The 21,250-nt window shown below is 47.8% G+C and overlaps 2 protein-coding genes across 5 annotated transcripts in view; one reads left to right on the top strand and one right to left on the bottom strand.

Annotated features, from left to right (window-relative positions):
* LOC130277649 (zinc finger protein 569-like) overlaps window positions 1–21,250 on the top strand; it is a 614,204-nt gene that overhangs the window by 83,521 nt on the left and 509,433 nt on the right. The window lies entirely within an intron of this gene.
* Window positions 1–21,250, bottom strand: part of LOC130276864 (zinc finger protein 84-like) — a 66,876-nt gene that overhangs the window by 8,850 nt on the left and 36,776 nt on the right. For 2 of the 3 annotated variants that reach the window (XM_056526931.1, XM_056526858.1), the window contains exons 4-7: window positions 10,728–10,916; window positions 10,449–10,616; window positions 9,160–9,286; window positions 1,987–2,118 (exon numbers count right to left, since the gene is read on the bottom strand). In XM_056526931.1, the coding sequence (XP_056382906.1) occupies window positions 1,987–2,118; window positions 9,160–9,286; window positions 10,449–10,616; window positions 10,728–10,916 (616 nt within the window). The remainder of the gene's footprint in view (window positions 1–1,986; window positions 2,119–9,159; window positions 9,287–10,448; window positions 10,617–10,727; window positions 10,917–21,250) is intronic. The other variant, XM_056527016.1, reaches the window with a different exon arrangement.

Raw genomic sequence — 21,250 nt, 5'->3', positions numbered from 1 at the left:
GAAATAGGGTCACGCGGGGGGGTCCATTGTTCTGGTAGCACGGGGGGCTTTGTAAACGCACATGGCCCCCGACCTCCATTCCAAACAAATTCTCTCTCCAAAAGCTCAATGGCGCTCCTCCTCTTCTGAGCATTGTTGTGCGCCCGCAGAGCACTTTACATACACATATGGGGTATTTCCATACTCAGAAGAAATGGGGTTACAAATTTTGGGGGGCTTTTTCTCTTATTACCTCTTGTAAAAATTGTAAATTTGGGGGGGAAAAACGGCATTTTATTGAAAAAAAACATGTTTTTTCTCATTTACACATCTGACTTTAACGAAAAGTTGTCAAACACCTGTGGGGTGTTAAGGCTCACTGTACCCCTTGTTACGTTCCTTGAGGAGTGTAGTTTAAAAAATAGTATGCAATGTGGGTTTTCTTTTTGCTGTTCTGGCACCATAGGGGCTTCCTAAATTAGACATGCCCCCCAAAAACCATTTAAGCAAAATTTGCTTTCCAAAAGCCAAATGTGACGACTTCTCTTCTGAGCATTGTAGTTCGCCCGCAGAGCACCTGACGTCCATACATGGGGTATTTCCCTACTCGGAAGAGATTGGGTTACAAATTTTGAGGGGCATTTTCTCCTATTACCCCTTGTAAACATTTTACATTTTAGGGAAAAAAAACTAAAATTTCATTTACACATCCAACTTTAACGAAAAGTCGTCAAACACCTGTGGGGTGTTAAGGCTCACTGTACCACTTGTTACGTTCCATGAGGGGTGTAGTTTCCAAAATAGTATGCCACGTGGGGAATTTTTTTTGCTGTTCTGGCACCATAGGGGCTTCCTAAATGCGACATGCCCCCCAAAAACCATTTCAGAAAAACTCACTCTCCAAAATCCCATTGTCGCTCCTTCTCTCCTGAGCCCTCTACTGCGCCCGCCAAACACTTTACATCCACATATAAGGTATTCCCTTACTTGAGAGAAATTGGGTTACAAGTTTTGGGGGGATTTCTCTCCTTTTACCCCTTGTAAAAATTCAAAAACTCGGTCTACAAGAATATGCGAGTGTAAAAAAATGAAGATTTTGAATTATCTCCTTCACTTTGTTGCTATTCCTGTGAAACAACTAAAGGGTTACAAACTTTCTGAATGTCATTTTGAATACTTTGAGGGGTGTAGTTTTTATAATGGAGTATTTCTAATATGAAGGCCCTTAAAAATCCACTTCAAAACTGAACTGGTGCTCTGTCATGTCGGAGGCCGGTGTCCTGGAGCTCTAGGGCCACATATGGGATATTTCTAAATACGTCAGAATTAGGGGAATAAATGACATATCGGCCACAAAAATTTACATTTTTTAATTCCACCTTCACTTAATTTTAATTTCAAAGAAACACCTAAAGGGTTAAAAAAAAACTAAAAAACTCCCAAATGTCATTTTGATTACGTTGAGGGGTGCAGCGTTTATAATGGGGGATTTATAGGGGGTTCTAACATTCAGGTCCCTCAAACCAGGTCTCTGTGGCCTCCACCCTTCCAAGCTCTCAGCAACAGCACCAGCCCTACCCTGCACCCTCCCCTAAACCACAGAGGATGCAGGCCTCCAGTAGGCTCTCCGCAGGGGACCCCCCTTCCTCCTCCCAGAGGGGCCCTGCTTCTTCACCTGGTGCCTGCGCTGCTCCATTGTCCCCTGGGGCCCTAAAGTCATGGGACATCCTTTCTGATGTTGGTCTGGACTGCTCGGGGGCTCCTGCTCCCTCCCCAGTTCTCCCTGAATGGAGTCAATTTCTTTCTCAAATCCCTACCAAGGAAGATTTTTGCTTGCTGATTGCTGAGGTGAAGGACGCTTGTAGTGCTAAGATATCCTCCCTCCGGCAGGACCTCCAGTTGGTCTCTGACAGGGTCGAGGGGCTTGAGGAGGCCCATGACTCTACCAGATCCTATGTAGCCCAGCTCCAGTCCACCCTGGTCGCCCAGTCTACTTTCATCACTGACCTTCATGACCATGTTGAAGACTTGGACAACCAGGGGAGACGTAACAACATGAGGGTGCGTGGTCTTCCGGAGGCGACGAGGACCTCGAGGTGACACTGGAGGATATCTTCAATACCATCCTGGGGGAGCCCCCTATGCATAAAATTAAGTTGGATCATGCCCGCCGAGCCCTCGGTCCAAAGTTTTCTACTGGTGCACCAAGGGATGTGGGATGCTATCTTGCGATCCTACTCGGACCATTCTGCCTTCTGCTCAACCCTGGATGTTCCTGTGCCTCAGATGGTGGATTGGGGCCTGTTTCCCTTCCCCTCCCCTCCTTCCAGTATGGCAGCTGGTCCGCAATCAGCGGTCGGCTCAAGGCGACCCCCTATTCCTTCTGGCCGGCCCTACCCCCTCTGCCGCCTTGATGGGGCTCCTTATTGATGCCTTACCTGAGACTGTTATGTCTCTGCCTGAGACTGTTATGTCCCGCTAGCCTGCGGGCTTGCACTATGTTGTTTCCCTGTGGATGGACTTGTTTTTAGGACTCATCTCTAGTTTAAGTGGGTACTCTCATTAAACATACATTTTTTTTTTATTCAATAGATTATGCCTAAATAAAATTCTAATATAGGTCATTAAAAAAAATAAAAAAAATCTCTTCCACACTTTTACACTTGAAATTCTGGCGACTAGGTGTCACCTTACATGGTCCAGGAATCATTTTCCCCCCCCTCACGTCGGGCACGCTCGGACCACTGCTGGCCGGGCAGCGTGGTCCGAAATGCGCGTCCTCAGCTCGCTCTCTGCTTGTATATGAAACAGGCAGAGAGCGAGCACAGTGCTTGTGCGGCGTGCGTATCCCCGCCCCCTGCATCTCCCTCTTCTCAGTGCAGGAAGACAGGCGGAAGCTGGCCGGCCAGGCTTCAGATGACGCCGCGCCTGCCGGGCCACGCCCACTTCCTGCCCTCGCAAACAGCTCAACACTGAGCTACCGAAGATGCTATTAGAAAGGTAATTAAATGGGGTTTTACATAAAAATAAATACAGGGATAGAGGAAGTTAGTGTCAGGGACAGATGGGGAGGGGGATTAGGGAAAGTTTAGTTAATGATAGCTACTTTAACTTTTATTTTACTATTGCCTTTTTCAGAGATGTACTTTGCATTTTATAATGTCACGTTTCAGTATAATTATTTGACATGGCCTGGGAGGGGCAGAGTTGAACCTGTTGAGTTGTTCTTTTCTACCTAGTTGTCTCTCACTCCCCCACCGAGGCCATGCCTTCTGCTATTTTGTTTTCACTATGTGTGATTCTGTGGTTCTAGTGGTTATGTTGGGTCTCCTCTCTGACCCTAGGTCAGTGGTTTCTTTTGTGGTATGTTCTTTTTAGGTTTCTCTTTGTCTCTTTTTGTCTGTGTCGTCTTGTCTTGTCCAGTCCCCCGTCATCTGGTCCTCCCTCCCACCCTTGTTTCTCTTCTTCCTCCCTGTCTTTTTCCTCAGCTCATTGGGACTGGATCTCTCAGCACCGGGACTGGTTGTGGCCCCTCTCCCTTCTGGTTTGTTTCCTCCCCCTTCCTAGGATCTGGTGAGTGCTCTAGTTTAAACGCCTTCTCCCTTTTTCGGTATCCACTATGGTCCAGTGTGTCACCTTGAATGTTAAGGGTCTCAACTCCCCCCCTAAGAGGCGCCTGCTACAGCGGGAGTTGATTGCGCTGAAGGCTGATGTTGCTTTGATCCAGGAGATGCACTTTGACCATACTGGATCCTTCCAATTCCTTCATCATTTTTATCCCCAGGTTTTCTCCACCACCACGGATAGGAAGGTTGCTGGGGTTGCTATCTTAATCTCCAGATCCTGCCCCTTGCAGGTGGCTTCCTCTTTTATAGATCCCGGAGGCAGGTTTCTCATAGTGGATGGTTTCTTGGGGGGTAAGCCTCTCCTACTCCCCGAATTCCTCCCAAATTCCTTTCCTACGGAGGGTTCTAGCTAAGCTTCACAGGTATCCATAGTCTGCAAGGCTTCTGGGTGGGGACTTTAATTTTTTCGCCCTCTATGGATCGCTCCTCTCTCACAGGTTCTCCCCCCCCTTCCCGCCACAGCTACGCTTAGCATCGCTTTTTCGTCGACTAATTCGCTCCTCCTCTCTATACGACCTTTGACGTATTAACCATCCAACGGATCGGTCTTTTTCTTTTTACTCTCACCCGCACCGGATGCACACATGTATAGACTACTTTTTCGGTAACCTACCCATGGTGCATATGTTTGCTGGTGCTTCCCTGGAACCGATTTCGTGGTCAGATCAAAGTCCGGTTTTGCTCTCTTTTTCTCCTCTGTCTACCTCACCTCGCCGTTGTCATTGGTGTCTTAATGACTCTGTCCTCAAATCTCTGCCCTCCCGGGACTTTATTCAGGCATGCATTTCTGATTATTTTACTACTAACGATGGTTCTGTCGCTTCGCAAGCCATCCTATGGGAGGCGCATAAATCTGTTGTCCGTGGCCACTGTATTGCCCTTGGTTCTCACCTCAAGAAAGATGCCTTGTCCCGTTCCCGGGAGCTCCGTGCTGAGATCTCTAGACTGGAGACCTCTCTTCTAGTCTCCCCTTCCCTTTCGGTGCTGAGGCGGATGATAGCGGCTCGGTCTCAATTGGTTGATTTAGCTCTTTGGAAGGTCGAACGCCTTCTTCTTTATGCTAAACAGAGGTTCTATGAGAAGGGCAACAAGGCCCATACTATGCTTGCTGGGCGCCAGAGGGATTGTGCCTCTGCTCAGTCCCCCTCGGCCCTGAAGGATTCTACGGGTACTCTCCAATATCACCCTGATGCTATTTCCCGTCTCTTTCTGGATTACTATTCTAAACTGTACTCTCTCCCTTCGCAGTTGTCGTCCGACCCGGGGGGAGTGTGATGCAGCTTTGCACTCCTTTTTGTCGCGCTGTGACTTGCCGTCCTTATCGGCCTGATGCTATTTCCCGTCTCTTTCTGGATTACTATTCTAAACTGTACTCTCTCCCTTCGCAGTTGTCGTCCGACCCGGGGGGAGTGTGATGCAGCTTTGCACTCCTTTTTGTCGCGCTGTGACTTGCCGTCCTTATCGGCTGCTGATCGGTCGGCATTGAACGCTCCAATCACACCTGAGGAGGTAGCGGAGATTCTCAAATTCCTTCCTAATGAGCGCTCTTCCAGTCCGGACGGCTTTACTTATCTCTACTACAAGACCTTTGCTGACCTTTTGTCTCCCCGGCTTGTTTCTCTGTTTAACTCCTTTTTTTTGGGGGGGGGTAAAGTTATTTACCACGATCTTGGCTGCACGCCTTTGTGGCTTCCTTTCCTACCTTATTCATAAGGATCAGGTTGACTTAATCCCCTGCCGCCAAGGTGGGGATAACACCAGACGGGTTGTGGACTTAATCGGCGCTCAGAACAGGCCTTGGTCCTTAGTCTTGATGCTGAAAAGGCCTTTGATAGGCTCAGCTGCTCGGCTGCTTTGATTTGGGGGGGGGGGGGGGGGGGGGGGGTACCAGATGTCTCGGGGATCAGGTTACATGATAGGGACTTTGAGATCTGTTTGTTTGCTGACGATGTCCTCCTGACTCTCTCACTGTCTCTTCCTGCTTTATACCAGCTTCTGACTTCCTATGGGATGGTTTCGGGCTATAGGGTCAACCTGTCTAAGTCTGACTAAGTCTGAGGCTATGCCACTGAATCTTCCTCTTTCCCCATCTTCTCTCCTTAGGGCTAACTTCTCCTTTAAATGGTCTCCTTCTGCTCTTAAGTATCTTGGGGTTCTCTTGACCCCCTCTTACGCCTCTCTCTACTCTACTCTCTACTCTGCTAACTTATTCCGGGAACTTCTAGGCCTTATGGAGAAATGGTGTCCCCAATATATTTTGTTTTTTGGTCGCATAGCAGCGGTTAAGATGAGATCTTGTCTAACTTGTTGTATTTTTTTGAGACACTCCCGATAAGGGTCCCTCTCTCTGCTCTCCGCTTCGTTCAGTCAGCCATCTTTCATTTTATTTGGGACGCTAAGAGACATCGCTTGCCAATGTCCGTTATGATGGAGGGTCAGTCCCATGGGGGTTTGGCGGTACCGGACGTGGTGAAGTATTATTGGGTGGCCCATTTTTGCCACATGGCTGCCTGGTCATCGTACCACGCGTTCAGTCAATGGATGGAACTTGAGAAGCTGTGGCTGGCCCCTGTTCACCCTCTCTCCTCTGGACTCTCCCACTATCTTACCCCCTCTTTGGGTCCTCTCCTGGGTCCGATGTCCTTTTCCCAATATGTTTGGGGTTATTGCTCAGTTAAGTATAAACTACTGTCCTCTTCTTCCCCTCTATGGTCCTTTTTATATCACCCTGACTTCCCCTCTGGCTTGACCTCTGGTATGGTGCGGGAATGGGGCTCACGGGCTCTTTTGTTGGGCTGATGTTGTGCATTTCCACTCCCATGCACTCCTCCCTTATGCAATCTACCTTGGGTTCCACGGTTGTTTCTCGGTCTACGGGCTTTGAGCAACTGTGCCGTCAGGGGCCGCAGGCTAAGGGCCTCCTTTTGGCTATTTATTCTATCCTTAATTCCCCTGTGGGTGGCGATGACCCTGCTCACCATTATATGGGCCGCTGGGAGGAGGTCTTTGATACTATTATCACTATTCCACAGTAGTGGGTGATTTGGGAATGGGCTTCTAAGGTTTCGATTTCTACGGCATATAAGGAGACCCAATTTAAAATGCTCATGGGATGGTACCATACCCCTGAGCTCCTTAACAGACTGTTGCTGTTCCTCTTGATCCCCTGGTTTATCTTTTACACTTGTCCCCAAGGGTCCTGTCCAAAAAAAACATTTAAACTTTTCATGCATGTTGTTCTAGCGGCTAAGACACTGATAGCTAAATACTGGAAGCGAACACTCCCTCCGACAGAGAATGAGCTTTTGGTCCCGGTCCGTGAGATCCGATCCCTTGAGTTTCTGACTGCATCTTTGAATAATACTATACCTCTGTTCCTCACTATTTGGGATCCTTGGGACCGCTTTACTGATCAATAACCTCCCTGAGCTATTCACTCTTCTCTCCCCCCCTTCTCTTTTCCTTGTGTTTTTTTCCCCTCTTTCCTCCCCTCCCTTTGTTTCCTGTTGTTTTTGTGTTAGTCTTTTGTATCCGGTGCTGGGACCTTGTGCTCTTTTGTAGAGTTCCTTCTTCGTTCCCTGGATTGACTTGCGTCTTTTGTTTCTTTGTTATGTTCTTTCCTTTCTGTTTCTATGCTGTAGACTTCGGTTGCTACATGACTGTACTGAGTAATACCTATATTTAGCTTTAATGTGTGACTGTGTACTGCATGTTGAGCCAGACTGTTCTTCCGGGAATGTCCGGTTTGTTTTCTCTAACTGTTTGTGCATTGGAATCTTGAATTTCCTTTTGTAAAATCCTTAAAGGGTAGCTCCCACCATCATGTTTTTTTTTCTGTCCCTGCCTATTGCCCTTCTATTCCTAACACCCTCCCTGCCTTTATTTATTTTTTACTATTTTTAAAATGGCATTTAGTCTGCCTGGTAGTGTGCTCACTACCAGGCAGACTTCCCCAGCAGGCACCACGTCACTGATGCCTGCTGGGGCCGGCACTTCCGCCCTTAGTTCTCCTAACAGGGTGCCTCCAGCTGTTTCACCACTACAACTCCCAGCATGCCCTGACATCTATTGGCTGTCAGGGCATGCTGGGAGTTGTGGTGGTAAAACAACTGGAGGCACCCGCACAGGAGTTTCATGGGGGAAGGAGTGAGCCAGGAGCCGATGCGGTAGGGACGGGTGCGGGGGAGCCTCTTCCTGACGCTCGGTGAGTAACACCCAAACACCCCCTCGCGCCCCCCGTACCTTGCAGCAGTGCCCCCCATCCCCCCCCCCCCCCGTACCTTGCAGCAGTGCCCCCGGTACCTTGCAGCAGCGCCCCCCATCCCCCCGCACCTTGCAGCAGCGCCCCCCGTACCTTGCAGCAGCACCCCGCTCCTAATTGTGCGTTGCGTGCCATATAGTGAAGCACATGAAAAGCTTCTTCACGGTCACTTAACGTGTTTGTTTTGCGGTTACGTGAGGCTCTGCATGTATTGGTCTTTATTCTTATAGTAGAGAATTCATTAATTATAACTTTTAGTGAATTGGGACATTTAAACTTGCCTTTTTTTTAAAAATGTATTTATTTTTTTATTCCAATCTAAATTTAGTAGGAGTCTGAGTCGGTGCATTGTTTGCCGACTCAGACTCCAGGTACCCAAAATTTCATCTGACTGACTCCACAGCCCTGTATGGAACAGTGGGCTGTGCAAATGAAAAATACAATTTTTCATTTTCATGGACCACTGTTCCAAAAATGTGTCAGACACCTGTGGGGTGTAAATGCTCACTGCACCCCATATTACATTACATGGGTGTAGTTTCCAAAATGGGGTCACACGTGGGTGTTTTTTTTTTTTGCGTTTGTCAGAACCGCTGTAACGATCAGCCACCCCTGTGCAAATCACCTCAAATGTACATAGCGCTCTCACTCCTGAGCCTTGTTGTGCACCCGCAGAGCATTTTACGTCCACATATGGGGTATTTCCGTACTCAGGAGAAATTGCACTACAAATTTTGGGGGTCTTTTTTTCCTTTTACCTCTGGTGAAAATGAAAAGTATGGGGCAACACCAGCATGTTATTTTTGGGGCAACACCAGAATGTAATTTACAGTAACATGCTGGTGTAGACCCCAACTTTACCTATTCATAAGGGGTGAAAGGAGAAAAATCCCCCCAAAATTTGTAACACAATTTCTCCCGAGTACGGAAATACCCCATAAGTGGCCCTAAACTGTTGCCTTGAAATACGACAGGGCTGCCTAGGGACGGACCCGGATGCAAGAATTACACTTGCCTCCGATACCAAAAATTCCCTACGGCAGTGTTTCCCAAACAGGGTGCCTCCAGCTGTTGCAAAATTCACAGCATGCCTGCACAGTCAATGGCTGTCCGGCAATACTAGGAGTTATTGTTTGGGGTTTGCACGGGGTGCCTGCTGAATGATTTCAGCAGGCATCCCGGTCCGATCCCCGTCCAGCGTAAGACGGGGACCAGAATTCTCACAGGCGTACAGGTACGCCCTGGGTCCTTACACGTTAAGTACAATAGGTCTTTATATATGTCTCCTCTTACCTTGTGATGTGAGGGGCCGGTGATCCTCCATCATGACTATGTCCTGGTACAGATCCTTGTGTCCTTCTACATACTCCCACTCCTCCATGGAGAAATAGACCGCCACATCCTGACACCTTATAGGAACCTGACACACAATGATATCGTCATCACCAGACCACTCCATTACTGTATAATGTCCCAGCAGTGTCACCTCTCTAATCATCACCAGACCCCTCCATTACTGTATAATGTCCCAGCAGTGTCACCTCTCCAGTCATCACCAGACCCCTCCATTACTGTATAATGTCCCAGCAGTGTCACCTCTCTAATCATCACCAGACCCCTCCATTACTGTATAATGTCCCAGCAGTGTCACCTCTCTAATCATCACCAGACCCCTCCATTACTGTATAATGTCCCAGCAGTGTCACCTCTCCAGTCATCACCAGACCCCTCCATTACTGTATAATGTCCCAGCAGTGTCACCTCTCCAGTCATCACCAGACCCCTCCATTACTATATAATGTCCCAGCAGGGTCACCTCTCCAGTCATCACCAGACCCCTCCATTACTGTATAATGTCCCAGCAGTGTCACCTCTCTAATCATCACCAGACCCCTCCATTACTGTATAATGTCCCAGCAGTGTCACCTCTCCAGTCATCACCAGACCCCTCCATTACTGTATAATGTCCCAGCAGTGTCACCTCTCTAATCATCACCAGACCCCTCCATTACTGTATAATGTCCCAGCAGTGTCACCTCTCCAATCAACCCCAGACCCCTCCATTACTGTATAATGTCCCAGCAGTGTCACCTCTCCAGTCATCACCAGACCTCTCCATTACTGTATAATGTCCCAGCAGTGTCACCTATCCAGTCATCACCAGACCCCTCCATTACTGTATAATGTCCCAGCAGTGTCACCTCTCCAGTCAGCACCAGACCCCTCCATTACTGTATAATGTCCAGCAGTGCCACCTCTCTAATCATCACCAGACCCCTCCATTACTGTATAATGTCCCAGCAGTGTCACCTCTCTAATCACCAGACCCCTCCATTACTGTATAATGTCCCAGCAGTGTCACCTCTCCAGTCATCACCAGACCCCTCCATTACTGTGTAGTGTCCCAGCAGGGTCACCTCTCTAATCACCACCAGACCCCTCCATTACTATATAATGTCTCAGCAGTGTCACCTCTCCAGTCATCACCAGACCCCTCCATTACTGTATAATGTCCCAGCAGTGTCACCTCTCCAGTCATCACCAGACCCCTCCATTACTGTATAATGTCCCAGCAGGGTCACCTCTCTAGTCAGCAGCTCAGTGATCCTGTGGGTGAGTTCTAGGATCTTCTTCTCATGTATCGGTGAGTGAGGTGGAGGCTCCATGATGGGGCCCCGGGCCCTGCTCCGTCCTCCTGACTCATGGGGGGTCACACTCTCTCCAGTTGACTTATTCATTATCGTATAATCCTGTATATGCAGAGACACTGATCACTACATATATTCTAAGGATTCTTCACCTTCTCAGTCATTTACTTGTTTTATTAATGGAGAAATAATTGATGTCATGTGACCTCTCACCTTTCCAGATATCAAGTAGATTATTTCCAATGTGAGGACAAATATCTCTGCAGCCGTCTGTTCTCTGTCCTCATCCATCTCCGGGGGGTCATTCTCCATCATGTCCTGGTACAGATCCTTGTGTCCTTCTACATACTCCCACTCCTCCATGGAGAAATAGACCGCCACATCCTGACACCTTATAGGAACCTGACACACAATGATACCGTCATCACCAGACCCCTCCATTACTGTATAATGTTCCAGCAGTGTCACCTCTCTAATCATCACCAGACCCCTCCATTACTGTATAATGTCCCAGCAGAGTCACCTCTCTAATCAACAGACTCCTCCATTACTGTATAATGTTCCAGCAGTGTCACCTCTCTAATCATCACCAGACCCCTCCATTACTGTGTAATGTCCCAGCAGTGTCACCTCTCTAATCATCACCAGACCCCTCCATTACTGTATAATGTCCCAGCAGTGTCACCTCTCTAATCATCACCAGACCCCTCCATTACCGTATAATGTCCCAGCAGTGTCACCTCTCCAGTCATCACCAGACCCCTCCATTACTGTATAATGTCCCAGCAGTGTCACCTATCTAATCATCACCAGATCCCTCCATTACTGTATAATGTCCCAGCAGTGTCACCTCTCCAGTCATCACCAGACCCCTCCATTACTGTATAATGTCCCAGCAGTGTCACCTATCTAATCATCACCAGACCCCTCCATTACTGTATAATGTCCCAGCAGTGTCACCTCTCTAATCACCAGATCCCTCCATTACTGTATAATGTCCCAGCAGTGTCACCTCTCCAGTCATCACCAGACCCCTCCATTACTGTATAATGTTCCAGCAGTGTCACCTCTCCTGTCATCACCAGACCCCTCCATTACTGTACAATGTCCCAGCAGTGTCACCTCTCTAATCATCACCAGACCCCTCCATTACTGTATAATGTCCCAGCAGTGTCGCCTCTCTAATCATCACCAGACCCCTCCATTACTGTATAATGTCCCAGCAGTGTCACCTCTCCAGTCATCACCAGACCCCTCCATTACTGTATAGTGTCCCAGCAGTGTCACCTCTCCAGTCATCACCAGACCCCTCCATTACTGTATAATGTCCCAGCAGTGTCACCTCTCTAGTCATCACCAGACCCCTCCATTACTGTACAATGTCCCAGCAGTGTCACCTCTCCAGTCATCACCAGACCCCTCCATTACTGTACAATGTCCCAGCAGTGTCACCTCTCCAGTCATCACCAGACCCCTCCATTACTGTACAATGTCCCAGCAGTGTCACCTCTCAAGTCATCACCAGACCCCTCCATTACTGTATAATGTCCCAGCAGTGTCACCTCTCTAATCACCAGACCCCTCCATTACTGTATAATGTCCCAGCAGTGTCACCTCTCCTGTCATCACCAGACCCCTCCATTTATGTATAATGTCCCAGCAGTGTCACCTCTCTAATCATCACCAGACCCCTCCATTACTATATAATGTCCCAGCAGTGTCACCTCTCTAATCATCACCAGACCCCTCCATTACTGTATAATGTCCCAGCAGTGTCACCTCTCCAGTCATCACCAGACCCCTCCATTACTGTATAATGTCCCAGCAGTATCACCTCTCTAATCATCACCAGACCCCTCCATTACTGTATAATGTCCCAGCAGTGTCACCTCTCCAGTCATCACCAGACCCCTCCATTACTGTATAATGTCCCAGCAGTGTCACCTATCTAATCATCACCAGATCCCTCCATTACTGTATAATGTCCCAGCAGTGTCACCTCTCCAGTCATCACCAGACCCCTCCATTACTGTATAATGTCCCAGCAGTGTCACCTATCTAATCATCACCAGACCCCTCCATTACTGTATAATGTCCCAGCAGTGTCACCTCTCCAATCACCAGATCCCTCCATTACTGTATAATGTCCCAGCAGTGTCACCTCTCCAGTCATCACCAGACCCCTCCATTACTGTATAATGTCCCAGCAGTGTCACCTCTCTAATCATCACCAGACCTGAAGGGGTTACTGTATTGTATGTATCCATCACACAGTGTCTTTATCCTGTCAGCATTTAATGTTATCTCTTTGCTTGGAATGTAGCCGCGAAGGTTAATTAACCATATTAGGACTTCCTATTCTTACATGTGTTATGGCTTTGTCGATCATCTGTCTCTCCCATGAATTCTTCCAGAAACCTCCATATATCTAATATTATAGACTAGAGATTATACCAAATATTTGAGTGACGGCAGGAGGGGTGCAGCCCCCCCCCCCCTATATTATGTGCTTACAGACTGATGAATAAACTAGAATGAATTTGACCGGACAAACGGTTGTTACGTGTTATTTCTGGTAGATTCATTCTCCTGGATCCAGATAAAGACTTAAATCAAACTACCACCGAAGGTCTGTACCAGGGGTACCTAGATAAGATCAGATCTCCTTACAATCTGGGGGCTCAGTCCGGGGTTGAGAAAGTCCTCCCCGGATCCGTATGAGAGATATCTGTTTTATCCTCTGTCTGATCCGAGGGCACTGACAGCGTTTCGATCCAAGTAAGTAGAACCATTTACTTAGAAACTTCGGGAGGTTGCTGTGTCAGGGACACAATTGATAGAATTGGGTAGAAGAGACTCCATTTTGTCTTCTAGAGAATCAATTTTTTTTAAGTCTAAGTGACGGCATTCTATAATTCTTGTTTTTTTTCTACATAACTCCTGTGAATAGACTAGAGACAATTAGCATCTTATAGTCAAGGCTAACGGGATACAAGGAAGGAACATCTTATCTCTTTCTACCACAGATGTGTCCTCGAAACAATGGTTCATTATACCTCAGCTTAAGCAAATGTACCCTTGTATCTAATTATTTGCTGACTACGCAGATTTACTGTTTGCTGTCTTTGATACAATTTAAAGTTTACTGCGCATGCCCCATATACGTGTACAAGAAAGTTTATTTTAAGTAAAGAGACAGTTCTTAGAGACTGCACTCGACCTGGTGACAATTGATGTGTCTGTGTCTTGATTTGAGTGGCAGGTGGTGTGGAAGGAACGTAGGGTGACTGCAGCCCCTTACAAGCCTTCAACGCACTAATTGGGCATCCGCCGACAGAAGACGTCTTGGCCTTTGGGGTCGAACCTAACACAATAGACAAAGGCTCAGGGAGTCATAGGTGATTACGAGAGGTGCTCCGGGAGCCCCATATCCCCTTAGTCAGAGATAAGTGCACTTAAAACTAAAAGAAGCTGTTTGGGGAACAGAAGGTTACAAGCTTGATTTAACTCTTATATATATGTAGTTTGTAATAATAAGAAATTTTAGAAGTGATAAGATCATTTGTGTGAGACGTTGACCGGGTGGTAAGTGTACGGTCAAATCTCACTGTGATTTTTTGGTACTAACATCATTGACTGTGTAAAATTGCATGCGTTGTGGAGAGCTGCAAGACGCCCCACCCCTCTGGCTAGGAGACAATCTGTTGACCCAGAGACCGGTGAACGCAAGTGGCGGCTCAAAACAGCACTAGTCAATAGGGGTTTTGGGAGAGTGAGCAAACATTAAGGCAGGAGTCCGCTGATCAGTTGACAGGAATTGTCGGAGCCTTTGCGGTTCAGTACAGCCAGTCCTGACAGTGATTGTATGATCACACTCCAAAACCAAACATACTAACATGGGAGCAAAAGGCTCTAAAACTAAGTACCCTAAACCAGAGCCAGGGGAAACTTACAAATGTTATGTAGCCCGTGTTAGTCCAACAAACTATTACCTGATCAATCCATGGGTAGACGATTTAGCAGGCTGGACTGAGGTAATGGATGCTGCAGATCCATTCCCTAGAGACAGTGACAATAGTGTGTATCATATGGATATGGTCAAAGGACTATGTCTGGGTGATAAGGCAGCCTGGACGCATTTCGATGCGGACCCTTCCTGGGACATGGATTATATGTGGCTAGAAATAGCCCCCCATTGGTATGATGCAGGTAATAAGAAAAGGAATAAGAACCACAGCTGTCCCAAAGATGATAGGTCCCTTCATGAGAGAGAACGGGAAATAAGTTTGAAAGGGAGAGATCAGAAATTTCCACCACCACCCCTTCACCGTATAACAGACCCCCTCCAGTAGTGCCCCAGTACCCAGTGTTGACTCCAGATGAAGAAGATGCAGTCACAGCAGTCGTAGCTAGGAGAGCTCCCAGCCACAACCTTTAGCAGGAAGGAAGGAGCTGCAGGAAGAGATAAGGACGCTGGTGCTCAAGGAGTTACTAGGGGGGGGGGGGGGGGGTCCTGACCCGCAGTATGTCCGATAAGCAAGAAGTAAGGGAAGAAGTTAAAATGTTTGCCCCTTTTCTAACAGCAGGACAGCATCTTATAAAAAAGCCCATAGATCTAGATCTCCTCAACAAAATCATCAAACATTGTCCAAAGTCCTCTGTGACCCCATTAGGGACAGCTGCATATCTGAAAATGGCTTGTGACGGAAGGAATTCTACACAGGAGGATTTAAGGCTTATTATAGATGGCATAGTAGGCAAATATACAGCATGGAATTGGGAAAATGTAACATCCAGAAATAGAGGGAGACATAGATGCCCCAAATTATGTATGTAACACAGAAGAAGGACGGAAAGAGATACGGAAGGAAATAAAAGAGGAAATGAACCGGATGTTTAAACAGAAATCCTCATTGCCCGCAGCGGCTGCATCCAGACAGAAGACTGCCGAGACTGAAGCGATTTATGGATTGTTGGAAAACCGAGGCAGGATTAGCTGTAAAGGACAACGATAACCTAATCATTTCCACATTTGTGAATAATCTGTCAGATAAACTAATCCTGATAGTAAAACAAAATGTATAAACCTGGACCTCAGATTCCATTGCTGAATTTGAGAAACATCTTTATGAGAAGGAGTCTGCAGGCTGCTTTGACGTCAAGAGAGTAACCCTCCCTACACACGCATACAGCAGTAGAGGAAGGAACAGCAGCAGATCCCACAGTGCAGGGCAGCGCTACAACAGAGAGCAGGGCTCATACATACCTAATGATTGCTGCTACAATTGTGGGGAGAGTGGACATTGGGCTAGACAGTGCCGCGCACCAAAGAAAGCTGCTCAGGGACCAAACACACAGGGACCTAATGTTCAGTCACAACACAATCAAGTGGGTCAGACACTTCAGACACAGGGTTCACAGGGATCCACACAGGGACAGCCCAGATTCCCACTGGACTGGAACCAGCAACAGCCCTACTGAGGGTGCCCGGAGGGACAAAACCCGACTTTCACACAGGTCACAACACATTGGAAAGACACACCCGTAATCCTGTTAAGAGAAGGAGGAAGAAAGGTGGGATTCATGGTAGACAGTGGAGCCACTTCTAGTGTGTTGAACAGTTCAATGTACAAGGGACCATTGAGAAAGTCTGAGCCCTCTATGGGAATAAATGGGGTTTTAACAAAGACCTATTGCACAGAGTCCTTGCCAGTAGAGACCATTGACAGGGAATACATTACAGATCACACCTTCAGCATTATACCTGAGTGTCCCGTGGGGACTATGACACAGGGCTCATTGATTGCACACCATACAAAGCTACCCTAAGGGAAGGCAGTACACCTGTATATCAGAAACAATACTCCCTTTCAAGAGAAAAACTTGATGGACTTAGGCCAGTGATAGAAGAATTCCTAAAAAAAGGAATCCTGGAAGAGGTGATTTCACCCTACAGCACGCCCGTCAATCCAGTGACAAAGGCAGATGGTACTACCCGCTTTGTACAGGATTTGAGGGCAATAAACAACATCATTGTGCCTATTGCTCCTATTGTCCCAGATGTCAATTCACTTCTTTCTGCCATTCCTGCAGACGCTGTCTATTTCAGTGCGATAGATCTGAAGAATTCTTTCTTTTCTATCCCAGATGATAAGGCGACCAGACCACTTTTTGCTTTTTCCTTTGATGGACGTCAACTGACCGGGTGCAGAATGCCCCAGGGATATGCTGATTCACCTGTTGTGTACAGCATAGTCCTCCAAGCCACATTACAACCATGGTACCCCCCCCCAAGGTTCTGTGCTGCTGCAATATGTCGATGATTTGTTGTTATGTAGCATGTCAGCGGAGGCCAGCATTCAGGATGGTTTATCACTGTTACAATGGTTATCAGGATGTGGTCACAAAGTGGCACTTAAGAAAATGCAATGGTGTAAAACGCAGGTGAAATATTTAGGGTTTGTCCTCACGAAGGGAGAAAGGAGAATCAGCACAGAAAGGGTCAAGTCCATTGCGGGCCTGGTCACCCCGCACACCAAGAAAGAAATGCTTTCCTTCCTTGGTATGATAAACTACTGTAGACAATGGATCCCTGATTGCTCCTACTATGACAATGTTCTGAGGCCAGATTTGGTGAAATGGTCTCCTGGAATGTATGATGCATTTGATTATTTGAAATGTTCGTTCATGTCGAGTCCGGGGCTTGGCCTCCCTGACTATAAAATGCCTTTTCACATGTTTGCACGCCAAAATTGTAAAACCATGGCGGGGGTACTGACACAAGAACATGGAGGCAAGTTACGTCCTTGTGTATTTTTCTCAAAGGTGATGCCCTCCTCTGTACAGGGGATGCCGGAATGTCTGCGTTCCCTTGCAGCCTGTGCAATGATGGTAGAACTGACAACTCCTATTACCCTGGGACACTTGACCTTCCTGCACACCACACATGATGTTGTAGGCTTACTCAAAGGTGTACATACACAGCACATGTCAGCACAAAGATTGTCTGGATATGAAATACTGTTGCTCAGCAACCCCTCCCTCCAGATTAAAGGAGTAGTCCAGTGGTGACTCAGTGGTGAACAACGTATCCCCTATCTTAAGGATAGGGGATAAGTTGCAGATCGCGGGGGGTCCGACCGCTGGGGCCCCCTGCGATCTCCTGTACGGAGCCCCGACACGAAGCGGCGGCCAACACGCCCCCTCAATACAACTCTATGGCAGAGCCGAAGCGCTGCCTTCGGCAATCTCCGGCTCTGCCATTGAGATGAGGGGGCGTGTCGGCCGCCGCTTCGTGCGGAGGTCGACACCCGCTATCTGGGCGGAGAGCCGGGGCCCTGTACAGAGAGATCACAGGGGGCCCCAGCGGTCGGACCCCCCGCGATCTCAAACTTATCCCCTATCTTTAGGATAGGGGATAAGTTTTTCACCACTGGACTACCCCTTTAAGTATGGATCCGATGTTGCAGGACCAGCACCCATTTTAAATGCGTTACTAGGGCTAAAGGGAGCTGAAGATGTCCTTCCTGACACACATGATTGCCTACAAGTACTTAACCACGAGACATCTCCCAGAGCGGACCTATCCACTGTCCCCATACCTGATGCACCAGAGGTTTTTGTTGACGGCTTATGCTCCCGTCCCACTGACACCACATTTTGTGCAGCTTATGCTATTGTCATGCTGCCTGACATAGTCCTTGAAATAAGGCCGATTCCCACTCAGTCCGCACAAGCAGCTGAGCTCATTGCACTGACAAGGGCCTGCATACTACACATCAACAAACCTGTCACCATTTACACAGATAGTCGATATGCCCATGGAATAGTGTGGGACCATGGGATGATTTGGCAGAGGAGAGGATTCATTGCAGCAGATGGTAAGAAAATCTCACACGCACAACTGGTCACAGATCTCTTCCATGCAATCAGGTTACCTTCAGACCTAGCTATTGGGCACTACATGGCACACACAAATGGAAAAGACAAGATTTCAAAAGGTAATGCTCTTGCAGATAGTGTGGCAAAGGACACAGCAAAGAGAAACCCACACAGAACAGATCATGACAACTGGGAAATGGCAGTCCTACATCCACCGTCACCTGACATGACACTCGTGATCACAGACCTACAGAAGTATGCAACCGAAACAGAAGAAAAAGATTGGTGCTATCCAAATTTGCAGAAAAATCCAAAAACAGGAGGAAGCCGTGCATACCAAAACACAGCGCATCTGTCTTCATTGCATTTTCATTGGGTAGGACACAACAGCATACAAACCACCCACATGTTGTTGAGCCAAAGTTTCTACAACACTGATGCCAAGCAGTTAGTCACAGACTACATACACAGATGCATCACATGTTTGAGAAACAATCCTAACAACCCATTGATGATTCCTCACATACACCTTGACTACCCCACTACACCATTCACTCACTTGCATGTGGATTACACGCATATACCTAAAACCAAAGGGAAACAGGAATATGCATTAGTGATAGTGGACATGTTCTCCGGATGGCCAGAAGTCTTTCCTACAAAATCAGAAGATGCTAAAACTACAGCCAAAATCCTGACCCAACAGATAGTCCCAAGGTGGGGCCGTCCTCTGGTCATTGAATCAGACCGTGGGCCGGCCTTTACCTCGAAGCTCAACAAGGAGATAGCAAGACTGTTACAGGTGGAGTGGAAATTCCATATTCCATATCGCCCAGAGAGTTCAGGGGTCGTGGAACGGATGGACAGAACAGTGAAAGACAAACTTAGGAAGGCCACTGCTGGAACATTCGAAAAATGGAAACAAATCCTGCCCATAATACTTGCAGAGATCAGAATGACACCTAATAAGAAGCTAGGGTTGTCACCATTTGAAATTCTAATCTTTTCCACAGGAACCAACTCACCCATTCCTGGTAAGAGACCAGGTGATTGTCAAGGCCCTCCAGAAGGGAAAGAAGCCGGGGAGCTTCATCTACGGACCACCCACCGAGGTAGTCGCCATCACCAGAACAGCGGTCCTCACTGAGCAGTCACCCACCTGGATCCACATCACAAGGATCAAGCTGTTAAAGAAAAGAGAGGTACAAACGGGGGCAGACAGCCCTGACCCCCAACTAGGCGAAGAAGGGGTACAAACGGGGGCAGACAGCCCCGACCTCGAAAAAGGCGGAAAAGGGGTACAAATGGGGGCAGACAGCCCTGACCTCGAAAAAGGCGGAAAAGGGGTACAAACGGGGGCAGACAGCCCTGACCTCGAAAAAGGCGGAAAAGGGGTACAAACAGGGGCAGACAGCCCTGACCCCCAACTAGGCGAAGAAGGGGTACAAACAGGGGCAGACAGCCCTGACCCCCAACTAGGCGAAGAAGGGGTACAAACTGGGGCAGACAGCCCTGACCCCCAACTAGGCGAAGAAGGGGTACAAACGGGGGCAGACAGCCCTGACCCCCATCTAAGCGAAGAAGGGGTACAAACGGGGGCAGACAGCCCTGACCCCCAACTAAGCGAAGAAGGGGTACAAACGGGGGCAGACAGCCCTGACCCCCAACTAAGCGAAGAAGGAGGCGGAAAAGGGGTACAAACGGGGGCAGACAGCCCTGACCTCGAAAAAGGCGGAAAAGGGGTACAAACGGGGGCAGACAGCCCTGACCCCCAACTAGGCGAAGAAGGGGTACAAACGGGGGCAGACAGCCCTGACCTCGAAAAAGGCAGTAAAGGGGTACAAACGGGGGCAGACAGGCCTGACCTCGATAAAAAGGCGGAAAAGGGGTACAAACGGGGGCAGACAGCCCTGACCCCCAACTAGGCGAAGAAGGGGTACAAACAGGGGCAGACAGCCCTGACCCCCAACTAGGCGAAGAAGGGGTACAAACTGGGGCAGACAGCCCTGACCCCCAACTAGGGAGTTAATTGACAAGAATGACACCCCAAATCATACTGATAACAATCTCATTGACTTTTCTGACATGTAGTGACACGGAGAGCTATAAACAATATCACAAGCAGCAGAATCCTCTAATACCCCACACCATGGCTTTCAAGAATAAAAGAGCGGTATCTGATCCAACATATGAGGACACTTTGGCAATGGAAACAGGAGTCTCAGATGCCAATCTCTGGGTAGAATGGATGAAATACACAGCAGCTTCCGTCAATAAAAGTAATTGTTATATTTGCGGGACTGCGAACCCTCATTTGGGTACGGTGCCATTCACGCTTCCCTCAAATATAGAAAAATGTTTTTTAAATCTTTAAGAATATTTCTAATAATGACACTGATTGCGGAACCTGAAATACCCTTTGCTAACAGAGACCCCACACTCAGGGGCAGGTATACACATATACCCAGGGAATTACACGTGCTATAGGGGAGAATAGGAAGGTGTCAATAGAAAGAACTTTACAAAGGGATATTGTGCTAGTTATAGCTCTGTAGAAGTGTCACTCACTCAGAACCAAGTTTTTTCAATAGGTGACATTTACTGGATCTGTGGCGATGGTAGAATAAGGTTCAAGCTCGAGGGCAAGTGGAAAGGAGAGTGTGCGCTAGCTAAAGCCATTATGAACATTCACATATTCACAGAAGGGGGAGAACACGTAAACTCTGCCACAAAAAGGATAAAGAGGTCAACACCTGCAGGTAGCGTCCATCCACATGTATACATAGACACAATAGGGGTCCCAAGAGGGGTCCCTGATGAGTTCAAAGCCAGGAATCAAGTAGCTGCGGGCATTG

This window comes from Hyla sarda, chromosome 1 (genome assembly GCF_029499605.1).
Source record: "Hyla sarda isolate aHylSar1 chromosome 1, aHylSar1.hap1, whole genome shotgun sequence".
Lineage (NCBI taxonomy): Eukaryota > Metazoa > Chordata > Amphibia > Anura > Hylidae > Hyla > Hyla sarda.
This window is presented reverse-complemented; position numbering and strand designations above follow the sequence as displayed.